At 52.5% G+C, this 25,619-nt stretch overlaps 1 protein-coding gene across 2 annotated transcripts; it reads left to right on the forward strand.

Annotated features, from left to right (window-relative positions):
- Positions 1-58: 58 nt before the first annotated feature.
- MCM5 (minichromosome maintenance complex component 5) lies at positions 59-25,396 on the forward strand. Of its 2 annotated transcripts, XM_055252679.2 has the most exons (17): positions 59-200; positions 415-589; positions 3,186-3,312; positions 3,393-3,521; positions 6,589-6,761; positions 8,507-8,662; positions 11,164-11,330; positions 12,882-13,053; positions 14,536-14,647; positions 16,471-16,614; positions 16,980-17,045; positions 17,251-17,427; positions 18,353-18,465; positions 20,493-20,621; positions 21,920-22,062; positions 24,107-24,234; positions 25,046-25,396. In XM_055252679.2, exons 2-17 carry the CDS (start codon positions 423-425, stop codon positions 25,145-25,147), a joined length of 2,205 nt encoding a protein of 734 aa, XP_055108654.2. In that variant the 5' UTR covers positions 59-200; positions 415-422; the 3' UTR covers positions 25,148-25,396. The 2 variants fall into 2 exon arrangements, with proteins under 2 accessions (XP_055108654.2, XP_063478808.1); XM_063622738.1 differs by having other exon boundaries at positions 87-200; positions 24,107-25,396.
- The last annotated feature ends 223 nt before the right edge of the window (positions 25,397-25,619 follow it).

A 25,619-nucleotide genomic window follows, 5' to 3' on the forward strand; every position in this document is an offset into this window, starting at 1 on the left:
AATCATCTTCGGCAGCCAGTCCGGGAGGCGGGGCTGGAGGTCTCAGAACGGTCCAATCGCTGGCCGCGAGGCTCCGGCGAACCAATGGGAGCGCAGCGGCTGCGGCGTCCGAATACCGCCTCTAGTTTTTCCCGCGAAACTCGGCGGCTGAGCGTGGAGGTTCCTGTCTCCCCTGGTTTGTGAAGTGCGGAAAACCAGAGGTGAGGCCAGTAGGACTGGGACTGGGAGCCAGCAGACATCTGGATTTCGGGGCGTAGTTGGAGTGGGATGGGGGTTTCTCGGGAACTGGGGTTGGAGTCTGGGAGCGCAGCCGGGTGCCCCGGCTCCGGACTCAGGGCAGGGATTCAGGCGTCGGAGGGGAGGAGGTGCCAGGCGCTGCCCCCAGCCTGTTCTGGCTGTTTATTCACACCCCAGGCGCAGTCATGTCGGGATTCGACGATCCTGGCATTTTCTACAGCGACAGCTTCGGGGGCGACGCCCAGGCCGACGAGGGGCAGGCCCGCAAATCGCAGCTGCAGAGGCGCTTCAAGGAGTTCCTGCGGCAGTACCGAGTGGGCACCGATCGCACGGGCTTCACCTTCAAATACAGGTGCGGCTCCTGCGGGGCCGGGGGCTTGAGTTCCAGTGTGGCCGCACACACGCCTCCACCAGCCTGCTAGAGTCCTGGACCGTCAGAGCACAGATGGCCCCAGACGGGGGAAGGAGCCGGTCCTGGGTCACAGGGCTCATCCCGGCAGCCTCACCCCTTGGTATAAGGCTTTGTGTATTTTATTTAATTAATGTATTTATTTAGAGACCGAGTCTCGCTCTGTCGCCAGGCTGGAGTGCAGTGGCGCTATCTCGACTCACTGCAACCTCTGCTTCCCGGGTTCAAGCAATTCTCATGCCTCAGCCTCCCGAGTACCTGGGACCACAGGCTCCCGCCACCACGACGCCTGGATAATTTTTTGTAATTTTAGTAGAGACAGGGTTTCGCCATGTTGGCCAGGCTGGTCTCGAACTCCTGACCTCAAGTGATCCACCCGCCTCGGTCTCCCAAATTGTTGGGATTACAGGCGTGAGCCACCGTGCCCGGCCTGCTTTGTGTATTTTATCTATGCCTGGAGTTAATTTCTGGGTGAGTCACCTGTTGAGTGGGCCACCAGCAACCAGCTAGCGCCACTTGGACCGTTTAGTTCTTTATCCAGATCTTGTTCCTGTTCATCTGCTTCCTATCATCCTTCCGTGTCATGTCTGAGACCTTACAAACTCAAGTTCCGTGTAGGTGTAAAAGGTGAAGATGGCAGTCAGGATTCACTTCACTTCGCTCATTCATTTATTTATACCAGTCTTGTACCTTCATTGATTGAGCACCTGCTGCCTGCCAGATACTGTTCTGGGTGCTGGGCTGCAGCATTGAAGCTGGACCTGGCTCCTGCTTCTAGTTGATTGTACGACCTGTGACATCATGAGAATCCTCATAGGCCCAGCCTCTATCCCTGAGATGTTAAAATGCAGAGAACATGAGGTTGCAGGTTCAGCATTGGCCCATTATTAGCTGAGTGACTTCCAGGTGTCAGTGTCTCTGGGCCTCACCAGGCCAGAAATGGGTAAAGCCATTCCTGCTTTCACTTATTCATGCAGCAGCTGATGCTGCCCACCTGTGTGCCAGGCACTGAGCTGCAAAGATGAAAAGACATGCTTCTTGTCCTAGAGAAGCTCCTAAGTCAGAGGAGTGAGTCGTGAAGACCAACAGATGAATTCCACGGTGGTCATTTCCTCCACAGAGGAAGGTGAAAGAAAGGACTTACGGAAGTTTTCTGGGGGGCTGAAGTTTGAGGTGACCTTTGAGCTAAGGTCAGAGTTGCAGGTGTAGAAAGCCTTCTGTCTAGGTAGGAGCAATTGCTTGTGTAGAGGTGTGGGGTGTCCTCACAGCAAGTGGCTTTCAGTACCAGTCTGGCCATTTTACTGGCTCCTGGACATAAGGGAGATGGGGCTCAGGCCTGTGATACTGCGAGGCTGGGGAACAGCCTGTGCGTTGGTCAGTGGTCCCCAAATATGTTCTCACAACAGTAGTCACATGGGATGCTCTGCTAAGCATCTGAGCTGGACGCAGTGGCTCATGCTTGTAATCCCGACGCTTTGGGAGGCCGATGCCAACGGATCATTTGAGCCCAGGAGTTCAAGACCTGGCTGGGCAACATAGTGAAACCCAGTCTCTATTTAAAAAAAAAACAGAGTCTGACTAGAGGTTGATAAGGCAGATGTGTTTTCTGCTGCCTTGGTGCCTCCAGTTTTTTTGTTGTTTTGTTTTTTGTTTTTTTTTTTTTGAGATGGAGTCTCGCTGTGTCACCCAGGTTTGAGTTCAGTGTCGTGATCTTGGCTCACTGCAACTGCTGCCTCCCGGGTTCAAGTGATTCTCATGCCTCAGTCCCCCAGGTAGCTAGGATTACAGGCGCCCCGCCACCACACCTGGCTAGTTTTTTTTTTTTTTTTTGTATTTTTAGTAGAGATGGGGTTTCTCTATGTTGGCGAGGCTGGTACCTTTTTGGTTTGTTTTTTTTTTTTTTTTGAGACAGAGTCTCAGTCTGTCTCCCAGGCTGGAGTGCCCTGGCAAGATCTCTGGTCACTGCAGCCTCCACCTCTGGGGTTCAAGTGATTCTCATGCCTCAGTAGCTGGGACTACAGGCGTACGCTACCATGCCTGGCTAATCTTTGTATTTTTAGTAGAGACTGGGTTTTGCCATGTTGCCCAGGCTGGTGTTGAACTCCTGGCCTCAAGTAATCCACCCTCATCAGCCTCCTAAAGTGTTGGAATTACAGGTGTGAGCCACCTCACCGGGCCCCAAGTTTGAGCTGTGTACATTGTTCTCCAAGAGTAAGTTAAAGGCGTTGCAGAGTCCTTCAGTGACAGAACTGATTTGTTGTTTTGTGCACGCTGGCCTGAGTGTTGAAACATCCTTTGACTATCTCGTGGACCCCTTCCGTGGAGCTTTCTTTAGGGCACGCCTGTGCCAGCAGTGAGTAGCCTCTGCAGGGTTAAATAATGGAATGATCTGGAATTAGATGTGTATTTGGGAAGAGGAATGGTGAGGTCATGGTGGCTGTGGTGTGGGCAGATTCAGGGGTGCAGGCACACCTTAGCCAGTGTTGGTTTCCTCTTCTTTGCACCCTTCCTGCCCCACCCTGCTACGTGTCCACTCCAGGGATGAACTCAAGCGGCATTACAACCTGGGGGAGTACTGGATTGAGGTGGAGATGGAGGATCTGGCCAGCTTTGATGAGGACCTGGCCGACTACTTGTACAAGCAGCCAGCCGAGCACCTGCAGCTGGTGAGTGGGACCCCATCCCTGAGCTCCCCAGGGCTGCTCTGCCCCAGTTACTAATAGCCTGTGCCCTTCCCTTTCTCCAGCTGGAGGAAGCTGCCAAGGAGGTAGCTGATGAGGTGACCCGGCCCCGGCCTTCTGGGGAGGAGGTGCTCCAAGACATCCAGGTCATGCTCAAGTCGGACGCCAGCCCTTCCAGCATTCGTAGCCTGAAGGTGGGTCGGGGGGCTGTGGCTGCTGCATGGTGCAGAGGGCTTTGGATGCAGGCAGACCTGAGTGCTAGCTGTGTGACCTTGAGCGAGGCACTTGACCTTTCTGAACCTGTTTCTTCCTGGAGACAAAAGGAACTTTTCTTGTTTTTTGCTTTTTGTTATGAAATATTACACACCCAAAAGCAGACAGTAGCATAATGAATCCCATATAGCTTCACCCAGATTTAATAATTAACATTTTGCATTGTTTCCTATTTTGTCCTTTTTATTTTTTGCTAAAGAATTTTAAAGTGAACTCATGCATGGTGGCTCATGCCTCTAATCTTAGCGCTTTGGGAGGCTGAGGGAGGAAGATTACTTGATACCAGGAGTTTGAGACCCTGGCTCTCCAAAAAAAAAAAAAAAACCAAAAAAACCCCACAAAGCTAGGTATGGTGGCATGTGCCTATAGTCCAAGCTACTTGGGAGGCTGAAGTGGGAGGATCAAGGGGCCCAGGAATTTGAGGTTACAGTGAGCTCTGATTGTGCCTCTCGGCACTTCAGCCTGGGTGACAGAGCAAGACCCTCTCTCTAAAAATACAAAATTAATTACAGACATCACACTTTATCCCGAAAAAAAAAAAGTTTTCTTACATACTCTCAATACATCATCAGCACCTCAACTGAAACATCAAAGATCTCTTGGTATCATTGAATATACACTCTAGATTCAGATTGACCAAATTAACTCACATGCCTCTTACAGCTCGTGTGTCTCAGCCAGGACCAGGCATTGTATTGGATTGTTGTTTAAATCTCTTTTAATCCAGAACAGCTTCCTTTACTCTGGGTGTAAGTTCTTTCACAGATACGTTATTGATTTGCTGAAGAAGCAGGAGCCATTATCCTGTAGAATGTGACATTGATTTGCTGAAGAAGCAGGAGCCATTATCCTGTAGAATGTGCTGCCTTTTAGATTTATCTGTAGGCCTCCTTGGGGTGGTTAAAACATGCCCCTTCCCCTCTGTGATTTTTGGAAGCTGGAAATTAGATGCAAAGGCCTGTGTTTCGATTTCACATACCGGGCAAGAACACTTGTGGGTGATATTGGATCCCTCATTGCATCCCTCCATCCACTGTGCTGAGACTGACCAGGTGCTAGGTTGAGGTGGTGATGTCCACTTTATTGTAATGATGCAGGCATGGAGCCTTGAATTGCGCCTCCCCAGCCTCGCTTCTGCTTCCCACAGCCTCTTCCTAGTTTCTTTGAGAGCCCCAGCAAAACTTCTGCTCATGTCCGGTTCTCTCGTTCAGCCCGAGGAGGGCTTTGAGAAACGGAGACAAGGTGGAGAGAGATTGTCCCCATCCTGTACACTGGTGGCTCAGGAGCTTTGTGAAGGGCAAGGGCTGGCCATAGGAAGGAGCAGATTGGTTGAGAATTTGTTTTACTTTTTATTATGGATAATTCAAACATTAGAATATAAAGAGAATAGTATAACAGATCCTCTTGTACTCATCACCCAGCTTAATAATTAGCAACTAGGAGCCAAATTTTTTTTTTTTTTTTTTTTTTGAGACGAAGTTTTTGCTCTTGTTGCCCAGGCTGGAGTGCAGTGACACGGTCTCAGCTCACTGCAACTTCTGCCTCGCGGGTTCAAGCGATTCTCCTTTCTCAGCCTCCCAAGTGGCTGGAATTACAGGCACACACTACCACGCCCAGCTAATTTTTAGTAGAGATGGGGTTTCACCATGTTGACCAGGCTGGTCTCGAACTCCTGACCTCAGGTGATCTGTAGAGGCCAAATCTTGTTTCATCTGTGGCCCTGGAGTTCTTTTGAAACAAGTCCCTTACATCATATAATTTCATCTGGAACTATTTTGCCATGTATCTCTAAAAGATGAATCTTTTTTTTTTTTTGAGACGGAGTTCCACTCTGTCTCCCAGGATGGAGTGCAGTGGCACGATCTGAGCTCACTGTAACCTCTGTTTCCCCAGTTCAAGCGATTCTCCGGCCTCAGCCTCCCGAGTAGCTGGGATTACAGGCATATGCCACCACACCTGGCTAATTTTTGTATTTTTAGTAGAGACAGGGATTCACTGTGTTGGCCAGGCTGGTCTCAAACTCCTGACCTCAAGTGATCCGTCCACCTCGGCCTTCCAAAGTGTTGGTATTACAGGTGTGAGCCACTGCACCCAGCTTTGAAGAATCATTTTTTAAGGCATAGCTACAATAACATCACACTTAAAAATTAACATTACAGCCAGGCGCGGTGGCTCATGCCTGTAATCCCAGTATTTTGGGAGGCCGAAGCCAGTGGATTGCCTGAGGTCAAGAGTTCGAGACCAGCCTGGCCAACATAGTGAAACCCTGTCTCTACTAAAAATACAAAAAATTAGCTGGGCGTGGTGGCAGTCACCTGTAATCCCAGCTACTTAGGAGGCTGAGGCAGGAGAATCACTTGAACCAGGGAGGCGGAGGTTGCAGTAAGCCGAGATCCTGCCATTGCACTCCAGCCTGGGCGACACAGCAAGACTCCATCTCAAAAAAAAAAAAAAAAAAAAAAAGAAAAAATATTACTGCCTTATTGTCCAGTGTGGAAATAGTCATTAAGATGGGGAAACTGAGGCTCAAAGAGAAGTGACTCAGAGAAGGCCACACAGCAGGTTTTGACAGAACTTGAACTAGAATGTGGACCCCTGCCTCCCAGCTTTATTCTCTGTATTGTACTCTACAGGTCCAGGGATGTTGCCATCAGAGGTGGGGTTCAGGTTTCTCTCCTGGCGCCTGCCACTTTGTAGTGAAATGTGCTTTGTGTATCTCTTGCCCTGCCACCGCCCCCCACCCAATTGTGCTGCGAGGTCTTTAAAAGCAGGAGCTGTGCCTGAGGCTCCTCTGAACCCCCGGGTCCAGATAGCCTGGCACTGGGTGTATGCTCTCGAAGCAGTTTTTGAGCTGAACAGAAGAGCTGTGGCCCACCCTGCAGCTCTGTGCCCACCTCCTCCAGGCTCCTGCCCAGGACATTTACCGGCATATCTCAGGTGTGTCCTGGCTCCCCTTAACCAACAAGCCTCCTGATGGCTCTGTTACAGTCGGACATGATGTCACACCTGGTGAAGATCCCCGGCATCATCATCGCGGCCTCTGCGGTCCGTGCCAAGGCCACCCGCATCTCTATCCAGTGCCGCAGCTGCCGCAACACCCTCACCAACATTGCCATGCGCCCTGGCCTGGAGGGCTATGCCCTGCCCAGGAAGTGCAACACGTGAGTCTATGGCCAAGAGGGACTGTGGGCGGTGACCTGAGTGAAGGTCAGAAAGGATGAGAACAAGTAGCAAGCACTGCCTGCAGCTGCTTCCAGAGATCCACTGGGATGGGCTGGACAGGGGTGTGCCCTTAGGATTGGCACAGATCTGATGCCCTGCGGCTCTGAGACACTGCGAACAGTGTCCCTCTACATTGGTGAGTTCTGTCTCACCAGGATACCCAGACAGCCTTGTAGGGAACCCAGGGTTGGGAGGGAAAAGCAGTCCAGGGGAATGAGTCTACTTGGAATCTTCTGAAGCAAACTATGGTTTGTTCACTAGGCCAGATCTAGCCTGCTGACCCTATGGCCCAGGAACACGTTTGTTCATTTAAGTATTGCCCACAGCTGGTTTTGCATTACAAAGGCAGGGTATGTGGCCTCTTGGCTTGCAGAACCTGGAATGCACATCCTCCGGCCCTTTCTAGAAAATGTTTGCTGCCGCCAGTCTGAAGGAACCCTACCCTCTTCACTGGCTGCTCTTTCTTGGCTCCTTCGCTGGTGCCTCCTCAGCTTCCCATCCACCTGCGGCACAGCTGCCTCATTCCATGCTGTTGGCACCTCTCACCTGGAGTGGCGCGCTACCTCCTCCCTGATCCCCCGCGTCCACCCTCCGCCCCCTCAGTCTGTTTTCCACCCAGCAGCCAGGTGTCCCTTGACATTGCAGGTGGTCCAGTCATTTACTTCTTAGTCAAGTCCTGCACGGCCCACCACGATCTGCTCCCGGCTCCCCCAGGCCTCGCTGCCCCTCTTCTCTCCAGGCCCGGCTGCACTGCCTCCTTCCTGTTCCTGGAATACACCTACCACCCCTAGTCTCACTGCCTTTGACCTTGCTGTTTCCTCTACTGGGAGTGCTGTTCCTCAAGCCGCCATAGTCTGTGTCCTCACTTCTTCAGGCTCCTCTTCACATGTCCCCTCACCAGGAGCATCTTGCCCCACCCTTCGTCTTCAGTTTGGTGCGCACACACCTCGTCTCTCCCACACCTGCCTACTTTTTTACTTTTCTTCACAGCATGTAGCTGTCACTCTGTTATGTGGTTGTTTGCTTGTCTGTCTTTTCAGCCTCCCTTGATAGGAACTTAGGCTCCACAAGAGCAGGGACCTTTTTGTTCAGTGCTGTGCCCCCTGCACCTGGAATAGTGTCAGACACATAGTAGGTTTTGCGATGATGTTTGCTTCTTTATGTTGCTATACTATTTATTGAATAATGACGTAATTACCTAGGGATACGTAGAGGCTTAGACCCTCAGAATGGTCTAGAACTGCCTAGAATCCCACTGGAAAAGATCTTGGGATTTGAGTGGGGCTTTAGTAAGAGAATTGATGAACTAGCTCTTCACCCATGAGGACACCATGACCCTGCAAGAAGACCGAGTGTGACCTGTCTGCCTCCTCTCAGCAAGTTAATGGAAGAACCCAGCCTCAAGCAGTTCCCTTGACTCTTAATCCAGTGCTAGGTCCTTCAGAATCCAGTGCTAGGTCCTTCAGAATCCAGTGCTAGGTCCTTCAGAATCCAGTGCTAGGTCCTTCAGAATCCAGTGCTAGGTCCTTCAGCATTGCTTTCCTTTAGGGCTTATCTCCAGCTTATTCTGGAGACCCCATAAATTGCTGCTGGCAATGTCTCCTTGCTGGCTCCTGGGATGAATGAGCCCTGCCTTTGGATTCTCCAGGTAGCTTTGGTGACTCTTTTCCCTTATCTTGTACAGAGATCAGGCTGGGCGCCCCAAATGCCCACTGGACCCGTACTTCATCATGCCCGACAAATGCAAATGTGTGGACTTCCAGACCCTGAAGCTGCAGGAGCTGCCTGATGCAGTCCCCCACGGGGAGATGCCCAGACACATGCAGCTGTACTGCGACAGGTGAGGCAGACGGGCCGGGAGGTGGGCATCTACGGCGGTGGATGTCCCAGCTGTGGCCCTAACCCGAGTGTTGGGAGTTGGTCATCTGGAACAGGGTGAGTGGGGTGGAGAAGGTGGCCAGTTGCAGAGCGCCTGCTCTGTGCCTAATGCTTCCATAAGTTCCTCTCATCTCGTCTTTCCATAATCTGCAGGGGCATGTCAGCCCCATTTTGCAGATGAGGAAATGTAACTTGGAGAGGTTAAATGACTTACTGTGTGGAGGAGAGCCAGGCTTTCAGCCTGTGGCTGTTGCTTTCCAAAGTCTGTGTTCTTCCTAGGATAAGAGGCCTAGAGTGCACAGCTAGGTAACCAATAGCTGGGAAAACCTCTTCCCAGCCTGACACCCCATCTCCTACCCCAGGCTTTCTTTTTTTTGAGACGGAGTCTGGCTCTGTCGCCCAGGCTGGAGAGCAGTGGTGCGATCTTGGCTCTCTGCAAGCTCTGTCTCCGGGGTTCACGCCATTCTCCAGCCTCAGCCTCGCGAGTAGCTGAGACTACAGGTGCCCGCCAGCATGCCCGGCTAATTTTTTGTATTTTTTAGTAGAGACGAGGTTTCACCGTGTTAGCCAGGATGGTCTTGATCTCCTGACCTCGTGATCTGCCCGCCTTGGCTTCCCAGAATGCTAGGATTACAGGCATGAGCCACTGTGCCCAGCGTACCCCAGGCTTTCTGTTAAGATCCTGCTGAACAGCCATGGTGGCTCATGCCTGTAATCCCCACACTTGGAGAGGCTGAGACAGGATTGCTTGAGGCCAGGAGTTCAAGACCAGCCTGGGCAACATACTGAGACCCTGTATCTAAAAAAAAAAAATTTTTTATTAACTGGGTGTTGGGGCAGACACCTATAATCCCAACTACTTGGGAGGCTGAGGTGGGAGAATCACTTGAGCCCAGAAGGTTGAGGTTGCAGTGAGCTGTGATTACACTGCTCCACTCTAGCCTGGGCAACAGAGTGAGACCCTGGACAACAGAGTGAGACCCTGTCTCAAAAAGGAAAACAAAAAAGATTCTACTGAGGGGGAGAGGGTACTGAGCTTGGGCCCCTCATAGTAACCTGGGTGGAAGGTTTTGAGATCTTTGATTAGGGTTCTAACCTGGGCTTGCTTATCCTGAAATTGCATGCAGATGTTCTGAGGGGAGCAGATCCATAGCTTCTGTTAACTTCATTAGTGGCAACAGAGTATGTAGGGGTCAGGCTCTTGCTCCCTGCGCAAGTTATGTGACTTTGTCAAGCTTCAGTTTCCTCATCAGTAAAATGGGGATAAGGACTGTCCTTTTTTTTTTTTTTTTTTTTTGAGACGGAGTCTCGCTCTGTCGCCCAGGCTGGAGTGCAGTGGCGCAATCTCGGCTCACTGCAAGCTCCGCCTGCCGGGTTCACGCCATTCTCCTGCCTCAGCCTCTCCAAGTAGCTGGGACTACAGGCGCCCGCCACCACGCCCGGCTAATTTTTTTGTATTTTTAGTAGAGACGGGGTTATCACCGTGGTCTCGATCTCCTGACCTCGTGATCCGCCCGCCTCGGCCTCCCAAAGTGCTGGGATTACAAGCGTGAGCCACCGCGCCCGGCCAAGGACTGTCCTTAATCTCTCAGAGGGCTGCTTGGAAATGCATGTCGTGTTTAGCACAATTCCTTCATGCAGATTACGTAATCAGGATATATGATTTTCCAAGCAGTTCATGAATCCTGAAAACTTACGAAGTGGGTATGGGAAGAGGGGAGTTGGAGGCTCATGGAGTGACGGTGATGCTCTTTTCTGGAGCTGTGATGCCTGATGGTATAAAGCACTTCTACGTCTGCTGCCTCACCTGACCCCACAACATCAGAGGCAGGCCACTTCATCATCCGCCTAGGCTCAGAGGTGCAATGACTTCATTGAGGTCACACAGTGACTAAGTGTCCCTCCACACCACCCTGGCTCTGACTGGGGGACTTGGAGACTTCCCTGTTTCAACATCTCATTTTTAAAACAGGAAATGAAAACCCAGAGGCAAAATGAGCTCACAGAGTCACGAAGAGGCAAAAAGGGCGAGTGGCCCCTCAAGGAGGCTGGAGGGCATGAAGAGGAAGTCTTCCCCTGAGAGGCTAAAGGGCGCCACATAGCGAGCTGACAGCAGACACGTGGAGATAGGGCTTTTGGAGGGCTCTGTGGGCTGGCACTAAGCTTCCTAAACCAGTGTACAAATGAGTTAGCAAGTGCAGCGAGAGTCAGGCCACCACCTGCCTTTCTGTTTGGCTGTCACTGTCGGCAGCACCATCCTCCAAGCAGCTGAGCATGGGCTGAGTGATGTGGGGAAAGAGGCCATTCTCTGGGCTCCGTGGGGATGGAGCCAGCTCAGCATGTGGTGCTTGTGGCAAAAATGCTGAGGTGGACCCTGAGTGTCCTGGGGATGGGTGGAATCAGAGACTTGCTGTCCAAGTGAGAATCTCACCTTTTCTGCTTTCTCCTCTACACTCCTCTCAGGTACCTGTGTGACAAGGTCGTCCCTGGGAACAGGGTTACCATCATGGGCATCTACTCCATCAAGAAGTTTGGCCTGACCTCCAGCAGGGGCCGTGACAGGGTGGGCGTGGGCATCCGAAGCTCCTACATTCGTGTCCTGGGCATCCAGGTGGACACAGATGGCTCTGGTGAGTTGGCTTTGGGGTCCTGGCTTAGCCCTGCTAAAAGGCTGTGCTTGCATACTTCTGGTAACAGGCAACTCGTTACTTCATGAGGTAGCCCAGGATGTCCTTGTGTTGCTCATATCATTAGAACGTTCATTTTTATATTAAGTGATCCCCGGAACTTCCACACGTTGGTCCTAGCTGTGGCTCCTGGGCTGAGGGTGTTTGCCTAAGTGCAGGATTAAGGCAGAAGGACTGAGGTCAAATCACTGGGGAATTACTGAAAGCCACCTCTTCACTTCTGTGACAGGAGATACAAGAGAAGTGAAATGCAGGGTTCCAGGCAGGCAGCCGCCTAGTGTCTAGTTGGAGAAGTAAGAAAACTGTGAGACCACTGGGGACATGTGGGTAAAGTGGCAGCTGTTGTGGGTCATGCAGTTCCAAGGAGGTGCTAAAGGAGGTCCGAGAAGGAGGAGGTGGGGGCTGGGCTTTGAAGAGTGGTGGATGTGGAAGAACTTCCAGGCGGGAGGGGATGGCAGGAGCAGGTGAAGACCCCAGCCTGGGCAAGGTACTGAGTGGCTGGAGGGCTGAGTGGGAGTCCAGGGGATGAGGGGCCAGGCGGTGTAAGAGGCCTTGAGTGCCGAGATGGGGAGCTCCTGCTTACACCTGAGGGCAGCAGGGGCCACTTTGAGGGTTTTCAGGTTTGTCTCAGCCCTCTGGCTGCAGTGAATTGATTCGGAGGGGTGGCTTCCCCAGGGCTCAGTCCATGGCCCACCCCACATTTACACAAACTACCTAGATTATTACAACTTTAAAACCACTGACAGGCAAGTAGCTCTCACATTTTCATTTCTAGGCTGGGCTTCTCCCCATGTTCCAGACTTTAATAACCAACTGCTGATTTGACATGTTCACTTAGATATCTGAAAGGCATCTTGAACTTTACATGGCTGAAGCTAAGCTCCCCTTTCCCCACCCTCAGACTGGCTCCTCTCAGTCTTCCCATCTCCACCCTTTCAGTTGCTCAGACAAAAACCCCCAAGTCATCCTTGGTGCTCTTTTCTCTCATCCCCCACATCTGATCACTCAGGAACTCTGGCCGGCTCCACCTTTAAAACGTGTCCAGGATCTGACCACTTCTCATCCTCGCCACCTGCTCTGAGCCCTTGTCAGCCCTTCCTGGATCACCATTAATCCTCCCCAGTGTTCATCTCCACCTTGCCCCTACCTTCTCTGTTCTGCAGCAGCCACTGAGCGATGCTGTCATGACCAAGACACTATATCACTCCTCAGCTGAAAGGGGAGACTTTCCAGTGGTTTCCAAGGTCCTATGCCATCTGGCCCTCTGTTTCCTCAGAACCCTCCTGCCCACTTTGCCTCACCCTTTGGACCCTGGAACACACCAGGCCCATTCTTGAAGGCTTGAAAGCTGGGGTCTCTATTTACTCAGACAGGTTGTGCTGTCCTGGCCCTAAGGGCTCTGCCCTCTGGGAGGTCCCTGAGCTGGTGCCAGGACGGGCAGTGGGCTGGAAGAGCTCCCTTGTACTCACTCATGCGCCTGCTTTGTCTACCAAGGCCGCAGCTTTGCTGGGGCCGTGAGCCCCCAGGAGGAGGAGGAGTTCCGTCGCCTGGCTGCTCTCCCCAATGTCTATGAGGTCATCTCCAAGAGCATCGCCCCCTCCATCTTTGGGGGCACGGACATGAAGAAGGCCATTGCCTGCCTGCTCTTTGGGGGCTCCCGAAAGAGGTAGGGGGCTTGAGTTCCCTTGGGTTTGGGGAGGCAGCTGGTGACGGGGCTCACAGTAGGATAATTACTGGATAATCAGGACTGGGCACTCTTTTGTGTATCCTGGGTCCCTCAGTCTGCCAGGCGCCTTTGCCAGCCCCCAAGCTTGCCATCAGCTGGCTAGCAGCTGATCTGCACACCTGTCTCAGCAATGCCCTGACCCTGGCAAGAGGGTGGACTGGGGGCCTGGCAAGTGCAGTGGGAGAGCACTGAGCTTGGGGTCATGCAGGTACCAGGACTTAAATCTCAGCACTGAGCTTGGGGTCATGCAGGTACCAGGACTTAAATCTCAGCACTGAGCTTGGGGTCATGCAGGTACCAGGACTTAAATCTCAGCACTGAGCTTGGGGTCATGCAGGTACCAGGACTTAAATCTCAGCATTGAGCTTGCGGTCATGCAGGTACCAGGACTTAAATCTCAGCACTGAGCCTGGGGTCATGCAGGTACCAGGACTTAAATCTCAGCACTGAGCCTGGGGTCATGCAGGTACCAGGTCTTAAATCTCAGCACTGAGCTTGGGGTCAGTAGCAGGGATATTATTAGCAGCTGCCATTTACTATGTTCTTCCTATGCACAGGCATTCTTCTTTTTTTTTTTTTTTTTTTTTTTTTTTTTGAGACGGAGTCTCACTCTGTTGCCCAGGCTGGAGTGCAGTGGTGCGATCTTGGCTCACTGCAAGCTCCGCCTCCTGGGTTCACACCATTCTCCTGCCTCAGCCTCCCCAGTAGCTGGGACTACAGGCGCCCGCCACCACGCCCGGCTAATTTTTTTTTTTGTAATTTTAGTAGAGACAGGGTTTCACCTTGTTAGCCAGGATGGTCTCGATCTCCTGACCTCGTGATCCGCCCGCCTCGGCCTCCCAAAGTGCTGGGATTACAGGCATGAGCCACTGAGCCCGGCTGCACAGGTGTTCTTCTAAGTGCTTTATGTGTCTGAAGCCCAGTCAGTCCTCACAGTAACCTGTTGAGAACGCAGCTGTTGTGCCCATTTTATAGATGAGGGAATTGAGGCATAGAGAGTTAAAGGGACTTGCTCCCCAGCACATGCAGGGGAGCCAGGAGCCTGCTGTCATGGTGCTTGTTCTGCCGCACCGTGCACAGCCCACAGGCAGTTCTCTGTCCTTTTCTATCAAGCTGGGAGGAATGTTACTTGTTACTCAGATGCTGGGTGTACCCGAGCACAGCCGTAAGAGCCATTTCCTTTAACCCTCCTCTTCTGGGAGGCAAGCTGTGTCCTCATTGCTGGGCAAGACCTACCATGGTTTGGGAGCTGCAGAGCTGGGTAGGAACATGGGTCTCAGGCCACAGCCACTACCTTCCTGCCAACTCTGAGGCCCATGATAGTTGGGGGAGTCGACTGCCAGCCCACCAATCTAGTGACTGGATGTCACATGCGATATCCTCATGGATTCTCACCTTGTCCATCTACCCTTCCTCCCCCAGGCTCCCTGATGGACTTACTCGCCGAGGAGACATCAACCTGCTGATGCTAGGGGACCCTGGGACAGCCAAGTCCCAGCTTCTGAAGTTTGTGGAGAAGTGTTCTCCCATTGGGGTGAGTGGCCCGGGATACCTTCTCCACCTTGGCTTGCAGGGAGGAAGGCTGCAGGGCAGGGCCTCTGGGTCCCCAGGACACCTATGGTGGGCTGGCTCACCCGGAATCTCTTCCTCCTTTCTCTTGGCTGTGGTCAGGATGGCCGAGGAGATGGAAGGAAGAAAGGAGCCAACAGGTGTATGTAGGTCTGGGGCAGGGGGCGAGTACACCGTACTGAGAGTCAGGATGGGGTTTGGGTCTCACCCTGGCCAGAAATTGGCTGTAGGCTTTGAGTAAGTCACCCATCTCCCTGAGCGTCAGTTTATCCATTTGCTAAATAATGATATTGTTACCATTAATAGCTAAAATCTGACTGGGCACAGTGGTTCATGCCTGTAATACCAGCACTTTGGGAGGCTGAGGTGGGCAGATTGCTTGAGCTCAGGAGTTTGAGACCAGCCTGGACCAGGTGGTGAAACTCTGTCTCTACCAAAAATACAAAATAACTAGCCAGGCATGGTATGCACCTGTGGTCCAGCTGCTTGGGAGGCTGAGGTGGGAGGATCACTTAAGCCCAGAATGGGGAGGTTGCAGTGAGCCAAGATTGTGCCACTGCACTCCAGCCTGGGTGACAGAGTGAGACCATGTTTCAAATAATAATAATAATAATAGCTAAAATGAAGGGCCAGACACTGCTTGAAGTACCTTGCATATATTTCCTCAGTCTTCACCTCAACTGTGTGGTAGGTACTATTACTCCTGTGTTGGGGGTGAGAAAACTCAGGTACACAATGGGTAAGTGTCTTGGCCCAGGTCTCACTGCTGGTAAGCATTAGAGCAGGATGTGATTGAACCCAAGTGTCTGATGAGCTGGGTCCTCTGCTGCATTGTTGAATGGGTCTGTGGGGATCAGAGCCAGAGAGGGTCTGACTGTCATGATCCGAGTGGCGGGGTTGTTTAGGGTGAGATGGTGGTCTTTGGATAGATAGAAAGTGTGCCAAATTTGCCACATGGGCACTGTCCAGTAGAAATACGTGAACTGCAAATGTGACCCATGTATGTCTTCTTAGATTGTCTAATAGCCACATTAAAAAGTAGCTGGGTGCGGTGGTGTGCATGCCTGCAGTCCCAGCTACTTGGGAGGCTGAGGTGGGAGGATCACTTGAGCCCAGGAGTTTGAGACCAGTTTGGGCAACATAGCAAGACCCCGTTTCAATTTAAAAGGAAGAAGGGGAAAGAAAAAAGGAAAAACAGGTGAAGTTACTCTGTTTAACTTGCTATGTCTAAAATCTCATTTCAACATGTTTGATATGTAAATTATTGAGATACTTTATATTCTTATGAGCTCTGAGTCTTTGAAATCGTGAGTATTTTGCACTTAAGGACATCTCAGTTAGGACTTTCCCAATTTCAGGGGCTCTTTGGCAGTATGTGGCATGTAGGTCTATATAGAGATGATGAGGGACTCACGATGGGGGCAGGCTTTCCCTGGGAGTCAGGAGTCCTCATCCTAGCCCTGAGGCTAACTCCTCTTCTCTGGGCCTCAGTTTGCTCATCTGCGAGCCGGGCCCCACAAGACTGTGTCACAGGGCTGTGGTGAGGCTCAGGTGAACCATGAATGTGATGCCCTCAGCGGGGAGAACATCTGGGTACACCGAGGCCCAGGGCAGCCTCCCCTTCCAGAGGGAGACGCACTGAGTTGGAGCCTTGAGTCCTATTCTGTACCCTGCAGCCAGCTTTGATGTGTGACCTTGGGCAAATCACAACCCAAGTGGGTCTTTTTGACTTACGGGGGTCAAAGCATGGAGTTGTTATTGGGCCCTGATACCTCCCCACTGCCCCAGGTATACACGTCTGGGAAAGGCAGCAGCGCAGCTGGACTGACAGCCTCGGTGATGAGGGACCCTTCGTCCCGGAATTTCATCATGGAGGGCGGAGCCATGGTCCTGGCCGATGGTGGGGTCGTCTGTATTGACGAGTTTGACAAGGTGAGTCTGATGAGGTGGGTAGTAGCCAAAAGGTGGGTGGCACCAGGGTATGTGACCTCCTGTGCTCAGCCAGCAGAAATCACCTCTGACTTGGGAGACATGTTTTTAATCCCTGGGCCTGTCACTCTAGGGTAACTGTGGGAAGCTGCTTAACCTCTTCAAGCCTCAGTTCCCATATCTGAAGAGTGGGGAGAAGAAAGGCAGGCCCACACAGTTGTTCCCATGATTAGAGGTGACCTGGTTGCTGCCATTGGCCTTGCATGGAGCTGGTTTCAGGAGTGACGGCTGCTGTTAGTTTTCCTGTTTCTACTGCTCCCTGCTCCCTCACTTCAGTAGGTCTGATGACATTTCTCTCTTCCACTTAGATGCGAGAAGATGACCGTGTGGCAATCCACGAAGCCATGGAGCAGCAGACCATCTCTATCGCCAAGGTGAGTGGCCCTCCATGGAGAGCCCAGCGTGCAGCAGCCCCAGCCTGGCCCAACCATCCTCAGGTTGCCCTGATTGGGACCAAGTTCTCTTTGCCCAGGCCTGGAATCGTGTGTGTGTGTGTGTGTAAGTGTGTGTGTGTAAGTGTCTATATAAGAAGGCATCTTTGCCATCTCCTCCCCCTTTTCATCGTCTGTCGCCTCTTAGGCTGGGATCACCACCACCCTGAACTCCCGCTGCTCCGTCCTGGCTGCTGCCAACTCAGTGTTCGGCCGCTGGGATGAGACGAAGGGGGAGGACAACATTGACTTCATGCCCACTATCTTGTCGCGCTTCGACATGATCTTCATCGTCAAGGATGAGCACAATGAGGAGCGGGATGTGGTACGTCCAGGGGCAGGCCTGGTGGCCATGGGGCCTGCCTTCAGGCAGGCTTGTGATTGTGTGGGAAGGAGAATGGAGAACAACGGCCTTGGCTGGTGAAGTCCTGACTGTCAGGCTGTGAAATCGGGGAGCATGTGAGAGGGCGGTTGTTGTGGGCTGCAGAGGCTTGAAGTAGGTGTCTGGAGTCCTGTGGCCTGCTCTGCCTCTGCCGTGAGTGAGAAGCTGTGTGATTTGGGCTAAATCAGTTTCTCCCTGGGCCTCAGTCCCTTATATATGAAACAGAGGAGTTGACATTGGGTTATGAGTAATAGAACCTCAGTTCTGGTTAGTAAATTTTTCAAAGAAAGAAACATAGTGGTTTATAGAATTGGTAAGTCCAGCGGCTTAAGGCCCAGGTAGATCTGGATTCTCAAACAACTGTCTCTGCCTTTCTGTTCTGGTTCCCTTGGTGGAATCTTTGTACTTGGGCAGCTGTTCCTGTTGTGGTGGCAAAGACAAAATAAGATTTTGTCCTGTTAGCTTACAGCTTAACAGCTCCCAGGAAAGAGGAGGCCCCGTCTTTTCCAGTATTTCTATCAAAAGTCCCAAGATAGACTCCTATTGGTTTGGGTAGATCAAATGTCCATCCCCAAGTTGGGGTGGACAAGATACATGCCCCAAGTTGGGGTGGACAAGCTGAACCCTTTATGGACCAGGGCAGAGGAGCAAGGATCATTAAGTTCTCTCTAAAGGAGAATCCAGATGCTCCCATCAGAACAAGGGCCTGGTGCTGAGCAAACAGGCTGAGCACGCCTGAGATCTCAGCACCCTTTCTGGCTCCTTGATGCCAGGGCCCCATCAGCTCTTTCTGGCTGTTCCACCTCAGTGTTGGGACTCAGGCTTGGGAGGGGCTGTGGGATGACCCGGTATCCCCTCTACTCCCCAGATGCTGGCCAAGCATGTCATCACTCTGCACGTGAGCGCACTGACACAGACACAGGCCGTGGAGGGCGAGATTGACCTGGCCAAGCTGAAGAAGTTTATTGCCTACTGCCGAGCGTGAGTCCTGGATGCAGGCCCACGGGGGTGAGGTTGCCCAGCTTCCCTGGGTGGGAGAGAACCCAGTCCCCTGCTCCTGCTCCCCCTCATGAAGAACAGCCCAGATGTTGCTGTTCTGAGGTTCTCAGCTGTACTGAATCTGCTCTGCTCCCTTCTCACCTTGCGCAGCTCACTGGCTCTTGGTTTCAGTTTTCCCATCTCCACACCAAGGAGGTGGGATTTAGATGGTCTTGAAGACGTCCTCGAGTCTGACATGCAGGGAGGCAGTGAAGTGTAGACATGGTAGACGTGGGCTCCGGGTCATACCTGCCTTCACTCTATGACTTTGGGCAAGTTCGTTGGCCTCTCTGAGCCTTGATTTCCCCAGGCCGATCGATGTTTGCTAGGATTTTTGTAAGGATTGCACAAGATGATGAGTAAGTGCTTGGCATAGCCCTGCCCTGGGTAAATACTCAGTGAGTGGCAGCTGCAATTTGATTGCTCTCACAGATTTTCAACAATAATAATTATATACATAGTACTGGCTGGTTGCAGTGGCTCACACTGTAATCCCAGCACTTTGGGAGGCGGAGGCAGGTGGATCACTTGAGGTCAGGAGTGCGAGACCAGCCTGGCCAACATGGCGAAACCCCATGTCTACTAAAAATACAAAAATTAGCTGGGTGTGGTGGTGCACACCTATAGTCCCAGCTACTCAGGAGGCTGAGGCAGGAGAATTGCTTGAACCCAGGAGGCAGAGATTGCAGTGAGCTGAGATAGTGCCATTGCACTTTAGCCTGGGCAACAGAATGAGACTCTGTCTCAAAAAAAAAAATATATATATATATATATATGTGTGTGTGTACACACACACACACACACACACACTCTTACACACTGCTTTCTTTGTGCCAGGCATTCTGAATTATTATTCAGTACTTTCTATATGAATAAATTATAACCCTCCCCCAAAACCTACCAGGTAAGGTGTGCTATTATTCCCTTCCCTTTATGGATGGGGAAGCCGAGGCAAAGGAAGTTAAGTAACTTGTCCAAGGTCACATGCCAGAGGTAGTGGAGCCAGGATGTGAACCCAGCTGCTTGCCTCCAGAGGCTGTGCTCTTAACCACAGTGCTTCGATTCTTGTCATACAGCGCTTTGGTGATCTTTTGAAGGAGCTAAAACCCAGGGGTTGAGGGCTCTTTGAGTGCACTACCAGTGGGAGGCTGGTGGGTCCCTGATTCAGCACCTCTGCCAGGGTGAGTGGGTAGTCCCTGGGTCTTCATCCAAGTCTGAGCTCTGTATGGCCCAGTCTTGAGAGGCGTGGGCCCACAGCTGTGAGTCAGGGAGCCCTGGATTCTCATCTTCCCTCTGCACTAAGTCCCCAGGTAGCCTTGGGGAGTTCCCTCCCTCCCTCTGGGTCTCAGTCTCCACATCCTTAGGATGGTTGAGCTAAGGCTTTCCCTTCATCAGTGATTGGCCTGGGGGCTAGAGGGGAAGGGATGGGATAGGGTAGATGCTGATCAGACTTCCCCACACCTACCCTCCCAGGAGTCTGAGGTGCTCCCAGCCCCTGGACTGCAGTCACCACCAAGCCTCCTGTGGGTGTCATCAGCTTGTCGTGTCTTCAGATGTGTTGGGTGGAGGAGTTTGAGACTGCTGCAAAGCCCACCACCCAGTGGGCCTCCATGCCGCTGTGATTGTGCCATTGTTCATGACATGTATGGGGGACCTTGTGGCAAGATACCACACAGCGTCTAACAGTAGGGAAGAGGCAGTTTTCACCCTGCAGACGTGCCTGGCTTTTCTTCACCTGTTTTTTAAGAGAGGCACCCATATTTCTCCCCAGTGTTGATGTTCGTGGCAGCTGCTCACAGCCAGATTTCACTTAAATCTCTTCCAATTGTTGTCCCCCAGCCCATGTGAATGGGCAGCTGTGGTATGGTGGGAAAGTGCACGTCTGTAAGCTGGCAGAGGGCTGGGGGAAAGGGTAGGTGCCCTAAGAGTCCCTCCTGGCCTCACACCAGCCTCTCCCCACTGTCCTGCAGGAAATGTGGCCCCCGGCTCTCAGCAGAGGCTGCAGAGAAACTGAAGAACCGCTACATCATCATGCGGAGCGGGGCCCGTCAGCATGAGAGGGACAGTGACCGCCGCTCCAGCATCCCCATCACTGTGCGGTGAGCAGGCGGGCAGGGCTGGGCCAGGGCAGACAGGGCTTGCTTTACACAGCAGGGTGTGCCTGGCAACCAGGGGCAGTGGTCCAGGCTTTTCACTTGGCACAGGCCCATAGTAGCTCTGGGCAGGAAGAGTCCCTTTGGAGCATAAGCTATGGCCTCCTTGATCTCATTGATGATCCGTGTTTCTTGATTTAAGGCCGGGCAAACCTGAACCCCTCTTGTCTGAATTTGGCCTGGCTTCTCCCATTGTAGGAAGCCCAAAGGGAGGGAAGGACCCAGGCCTGGGAGTCAAGAATCTTGGGTCCCAGCCTCTAGCCCACTGTGTGACTGTAGGGAAATTACATTCCTTCTCTGGCCCTCAGTGTTTTTAGCTCCTAACTGTTCATTCTTGTGACTTTGTAGACAGTACAGTGGGTAAGAGTTGGGATTTACCTGGTTTGAATCCTGTCTCCAGCACTGACTGGTTGGAAATGGATTTGGCTATAAGTAATGGTAAACCAAATAAAGTAGCTAAAAGAAATAGGAAGTTGATTTCTCTTTTCTGTAGCACTGTCTGGAGGAAGATGGTATGGGGACTGGTGTGAGGACTCCTCAAGCTCCCCCTTACTCTTAGTCCAAGATGGCTGCTAGAACTTCAGCCATCACCTCCAGGCAGCAGGAGAGGAAGGAAAGAGAAGTTCCCTTTTTAAGGACACTTCATGAATTCCCACACAATGCTTGGACTTACAACTTACTGGATTGGTCACACAAATACACCCTGTTACAAAAGATATCTGGGATGTGTTTTAGTGGATTGCTGTGTGCCAGACTAAAAACTGGGGTTCCAGGCTAGGTGCAGTAGCCTACATTGTGATCCTAGCACTTTGGGAGGCTGAGGCAGGAGGATTACTTGAGGCCAGGAGTTTGAGACCAGCCTGGGCAACATAGCAAGACTCTCGTTTCTACACAAAATAAAAAAGTAGCCAGGCATTGTGGTGCATGCCTGTAGACCCAGCTACTCAGGTGGCTGAGGTGGAAGGATCACTGGAGCCCAGGAGTTCGAGGCTGCAGTGAGCTATGATCATGCCACTACACTCCAGCCTGGTCAACAGAGCGAGACCCTGTCTCAAAAAAAAAAAGAAAAGAAAAAAAATTGCAGTGCTATGACTAAGATCAAAAGGGAGATGGATTATGGGGACACCTAGCAGTCTCCACCACAGTCTTACCACTTTGGACAAGCACCTCCCTGGTAATGGGGTGGCTGGGGAGGAAGGGAATAGCGGACCGAGGCCACCCTGAGCACGCTGTTGCCCCCACAGGCAGCTGGAGGCCATCGTGCGCATCGCGGAAGCCCTCAGCAAGATGAAGCTGCAGCCCTTCGCCACAGAGGCAGATGTGGAGGAGGCCCTGCGGCTCTTCCAAGTGTCCACGTTGGATGCTGCCTTGTCCGGTACCCTGTCAGGTGAGCAGATGCAGGGGACATGGTCTCAGTTGATCTGGGTTCTCTGGCTCGGAGCTCTGTGGGCAGGGCTCTGGCCTGCTGGGGGCCTGCAGTGTGTGTGTTGCTTCTCTGAGTTTGCTGAGCTTCTCTGAGTTTCTTTTTGCAATAAGACCCCTCTCCTCCTTTCTCCCCACCGCTGTTTCCTCCAAGATGGGAAGAAGCAGCTTCTCTCCAGACCCTTGAACACAATCCTCTTGACCCAGGTCATTAATGATAATTACCCTTCTCACTAGCTAGGAACAACAGTTGACGCTCTGCTTCCTAGAGCTCGTCAGCATTTTCAGTGCTTCCAGAGCTACTTCTCGCATTTTTCCTCACAGCTGCCCCCTGGAAGCCAGGTGAGGAGTCAGTCCTGCCCATGTTAGAAATGAGACAGCTGACACTCGAAGGGGCCTTTCCCTGGTGCCCAAGATCACAGTCACTTGGCTGGAATGCAAGTCTCCTGGCTCCTAGGCCAGCGTTTTCCACACCATAAGCCATATTGTCTGGTTTCGGTTAGCCTTTCAACAGACTGCCCCGGGCACCGATGATGAGCCAGGCTACCTACGCTGGGGAAAATCTGCTCCTTCACCCAGCGGATACTTCATTAGTGTTACTGTTTGCCAGGCACTGTTCTAGGTGCTGGGAGTATAAGTGCAATCAATCACAAGGTCCCCGCCCTCCTGGGCTCTCATTCTCATTCTAGTTGGGGAGAGATAGACAGTAGAGAAACAAATGTCAGTGTAGGTAGTGAAAAGGGCAGTGAGGGCCGGGCGCGGTGGCTCACGCTTGTAATCCCAGCACTTTGGGAGGCCGAGGTGGGCGGATCACGAGGTTAGGAGATGGAGACCACGGTGAAACCCCGTCTCTACTAAAAATACAAAAAAATTAGCCGGGCGTGGTGGCGGGCGCCTGTAGTCCCAGCTACTCGGAGAGGCTGAGGCAGGAGAATGGCGTGAACCTGGGAGGCGGAGCTTGCAGTGAGCCGAGATTGCGCCACTGCACTCCAGCCTGGGTGACAGAGCGAGACTCCGTCTCAAAAAAAAAAAAAGAGAGAAAAAGAAAAGGGCAGTGAGGGAGATGATGGCAGGGCCAGGTGTGTTGGAAAAGGAGGGCGTTCTCTTCCCCATGGAGTGAGTGGCCATGGCCTCTGCAAGGAGGTGATGCCAAGCAGGGAGCTGCATGAAGTGGACAGTGTGGCTCCTTGGGGGAAGAGCTGCTCAGGTGGAGGCAGCACTAAGTGTCAGTTTCCCCAGGAGGGAGCAGGTTTGGTGCATTTGAATGGGAAGGCACTTGGATGAAGAATGGGGTGGGTGGGGCCTGTTCCTCCTGTCCCCCTTGGTGAAGACTCAGCCTCTACCCTGTAGACACTTCCTGTCATATGAGACATTTGCAGGTGGAGGCCTCTGGGATGCTGCAGGCACAGAGGGCAGGGGTGATATGGAGTGGTGATAATTTGAGCTGGGTCTTGTGGGCTGTGTAGGAGTTTGCCTCACAGACTCCCCTCTCAATGGCTTCTTGACCATGAGCCCACCATCTCCTTAGCTGAAACACCAAGGCCTCTGTGGCAGTAATTGGAAGTTACAAGCCTCCTGGTTGCCGAGGGCTCCTCAGTGTGTCCCGGGCAGGCTGGCTTCCCTCCTGGGTCACTGACTGGCCCCTTCCAACTCTAATCTATCTGCTCTAGCAACAAAAGGAGTCCTGCTGTGGCCTCCAAGGGCCCGCAGGACTTGGTCCCTGGTGACACTCTGGCCATATCTCTGCTGCGCTGGTCCCTGGGCTGCTTTTTGAATGAGACAGGTGTGTTCCTGCCTCTGTGACTTTGTGCTTGGCCTGGAGTGTCCCCACATGTGTCATATCCTGTCTCCTCAATCAGGCCTGCACCACCCTGGCACACTTGGTGCCCTTTTCTGACTTATTCTTCGGGGCCTGGTTCAGGCTATTCTTCCTTGGGCTAGAGGCTGTCTCTGTCCAAGAACTCCCATTGTCCCAGCTGCCCGGCTGCCTCACTTCTCAATGCCCACAGGGGTGGAGGGCTTCACCAGCCAGGAGGACCAGGAGATGCTGAGCCGCATCGAGAAGCAGCTCAAGCGCCGCTTTGCCATTGGCTCCCAGGTGTCTGAGCATAGCATCATCAAGGACTTCACCAAGCAGGTGAGCCTGCCTTGGAGTGGGGGTGTGAGCCCGCACGGGGTGCCGGGCTTCTGCTGGTTCCCACCCACTCAGCACTGGCATCTTACTCAGCAGACAGGCCCTGAAGGGGGGTAGGATGGACAACTGTCCCTTTCTCAGACCTTTTCTAGCCATCATTCCTTCCCTAGGGGCGTCTTCATCGGGAGCAGGAGTGGGAGTACTTTTTCTATCCCACGAAGGGGAGGGGAGAGCAGAGGTGGTTGGATTCTGGTGAAACCCCATACAAGTTTCTCGCAGCCCTTCCCGTCTGTTCCTTTCCCCGTTGGCGGGCGTTACATGGAACGGGAAGGGGCAGAGCCATGAGAGTGAGCTTTCTAGTTCACTGAGGAGGGTACTGTTGGCCCCATAGAAGAAGATGGGATTTTCCAGATGCTCTGGAAGACCTGACACCTTTAAAATCTCAGGAGCAATCCTAGTTTCTGGGTCTCTGCTCCTTGTACATCATCTCATTTTGATTCAGGCAGTTTAATGGGTGGTATCGTGCCTGTTCTATAGGTGCGCAGACCGAGGCTTAGAGAGAGGTTTAGAGCTTCTGTTCTAGAGTCAGATGGGACTTAAGTCCCAGCTCTACCGCTTAACTGCTGTGACCTTGAGCCAGTGGCTTAGCCTCTGTGTGCCTCAGTGTCTGGTACACAGTAGGCACTCAGGAAGTGTGGGCCCTTCAGGTCAAAGGAGCCTGAGTACAAAGTTCCCCGTGAGTCTGAGGATGTCTGGGCTCTGTTGGGGTCCCCTCGGGCAGCACGTGCCGTTAGCCAGCCATGTGCTCCCACAGAAATATCCGGAGCACGCCATCCACAAGGTGCTGCAGCTCATGCTGCGGCGTGGCGAGATCCAGCATCGCATGCAGCGCAAGGTTCTCTACCGCCTCAAGTGAGTCGCGCCGCCTCACTGGACTCATGGACTCGCCCACGCCTCTCGCCCATCCTGCCGCTGCCTGCCATTGAGAATGTTGCTGGGACCTCTGCCTCCCCACTGCAGCCCTCGAACTTCCCAGGCACCCTCCTTTCTGCCCCAGAGTAAGGAGCTGTAGTGACCTGCTGCCTCTGCGCGACCGCCTCTAGCGCCGTTCTGGGAAGTGTGCTTTTGGCATCTGTTAATAATAAAGCCACGGTGTGTTCGGGTATCTGTGGGTTTGTGCACTCGGTGACCTGTCACCTCCATCGTGCCCTCATGGCAGGGTAAGTGTGAGGGAACAGGGTCTGGAGCCAGACAGGCCAGGGTTTCGGACTTGGATCTGCCACTCAGACGTCTGGGTAAGTCACGTGACTTTAGTGCTCTGATTTCTTCATCTGTTTAACGGGGCTCATAAAGCCACTCTGATGCTGGGAATCCAGTGAGACCAGGGA

This window comes from Symphalangus syndactylus, chromosome 18 (genome assembly GCF_028878055.3).
Source record: "Symphalangus syndactylus isolate Jambi chromosome 18, NHGRI_mSymSyn1-v2.1_pri, whole genome shotgun sequence".
Classification (NCBI taxonomy): Eukaryota; Metazoa; Chordata; class Mammalia; order Primates; family Hylobatidae; genus Symphalangus; species Symphalangus syndactylus.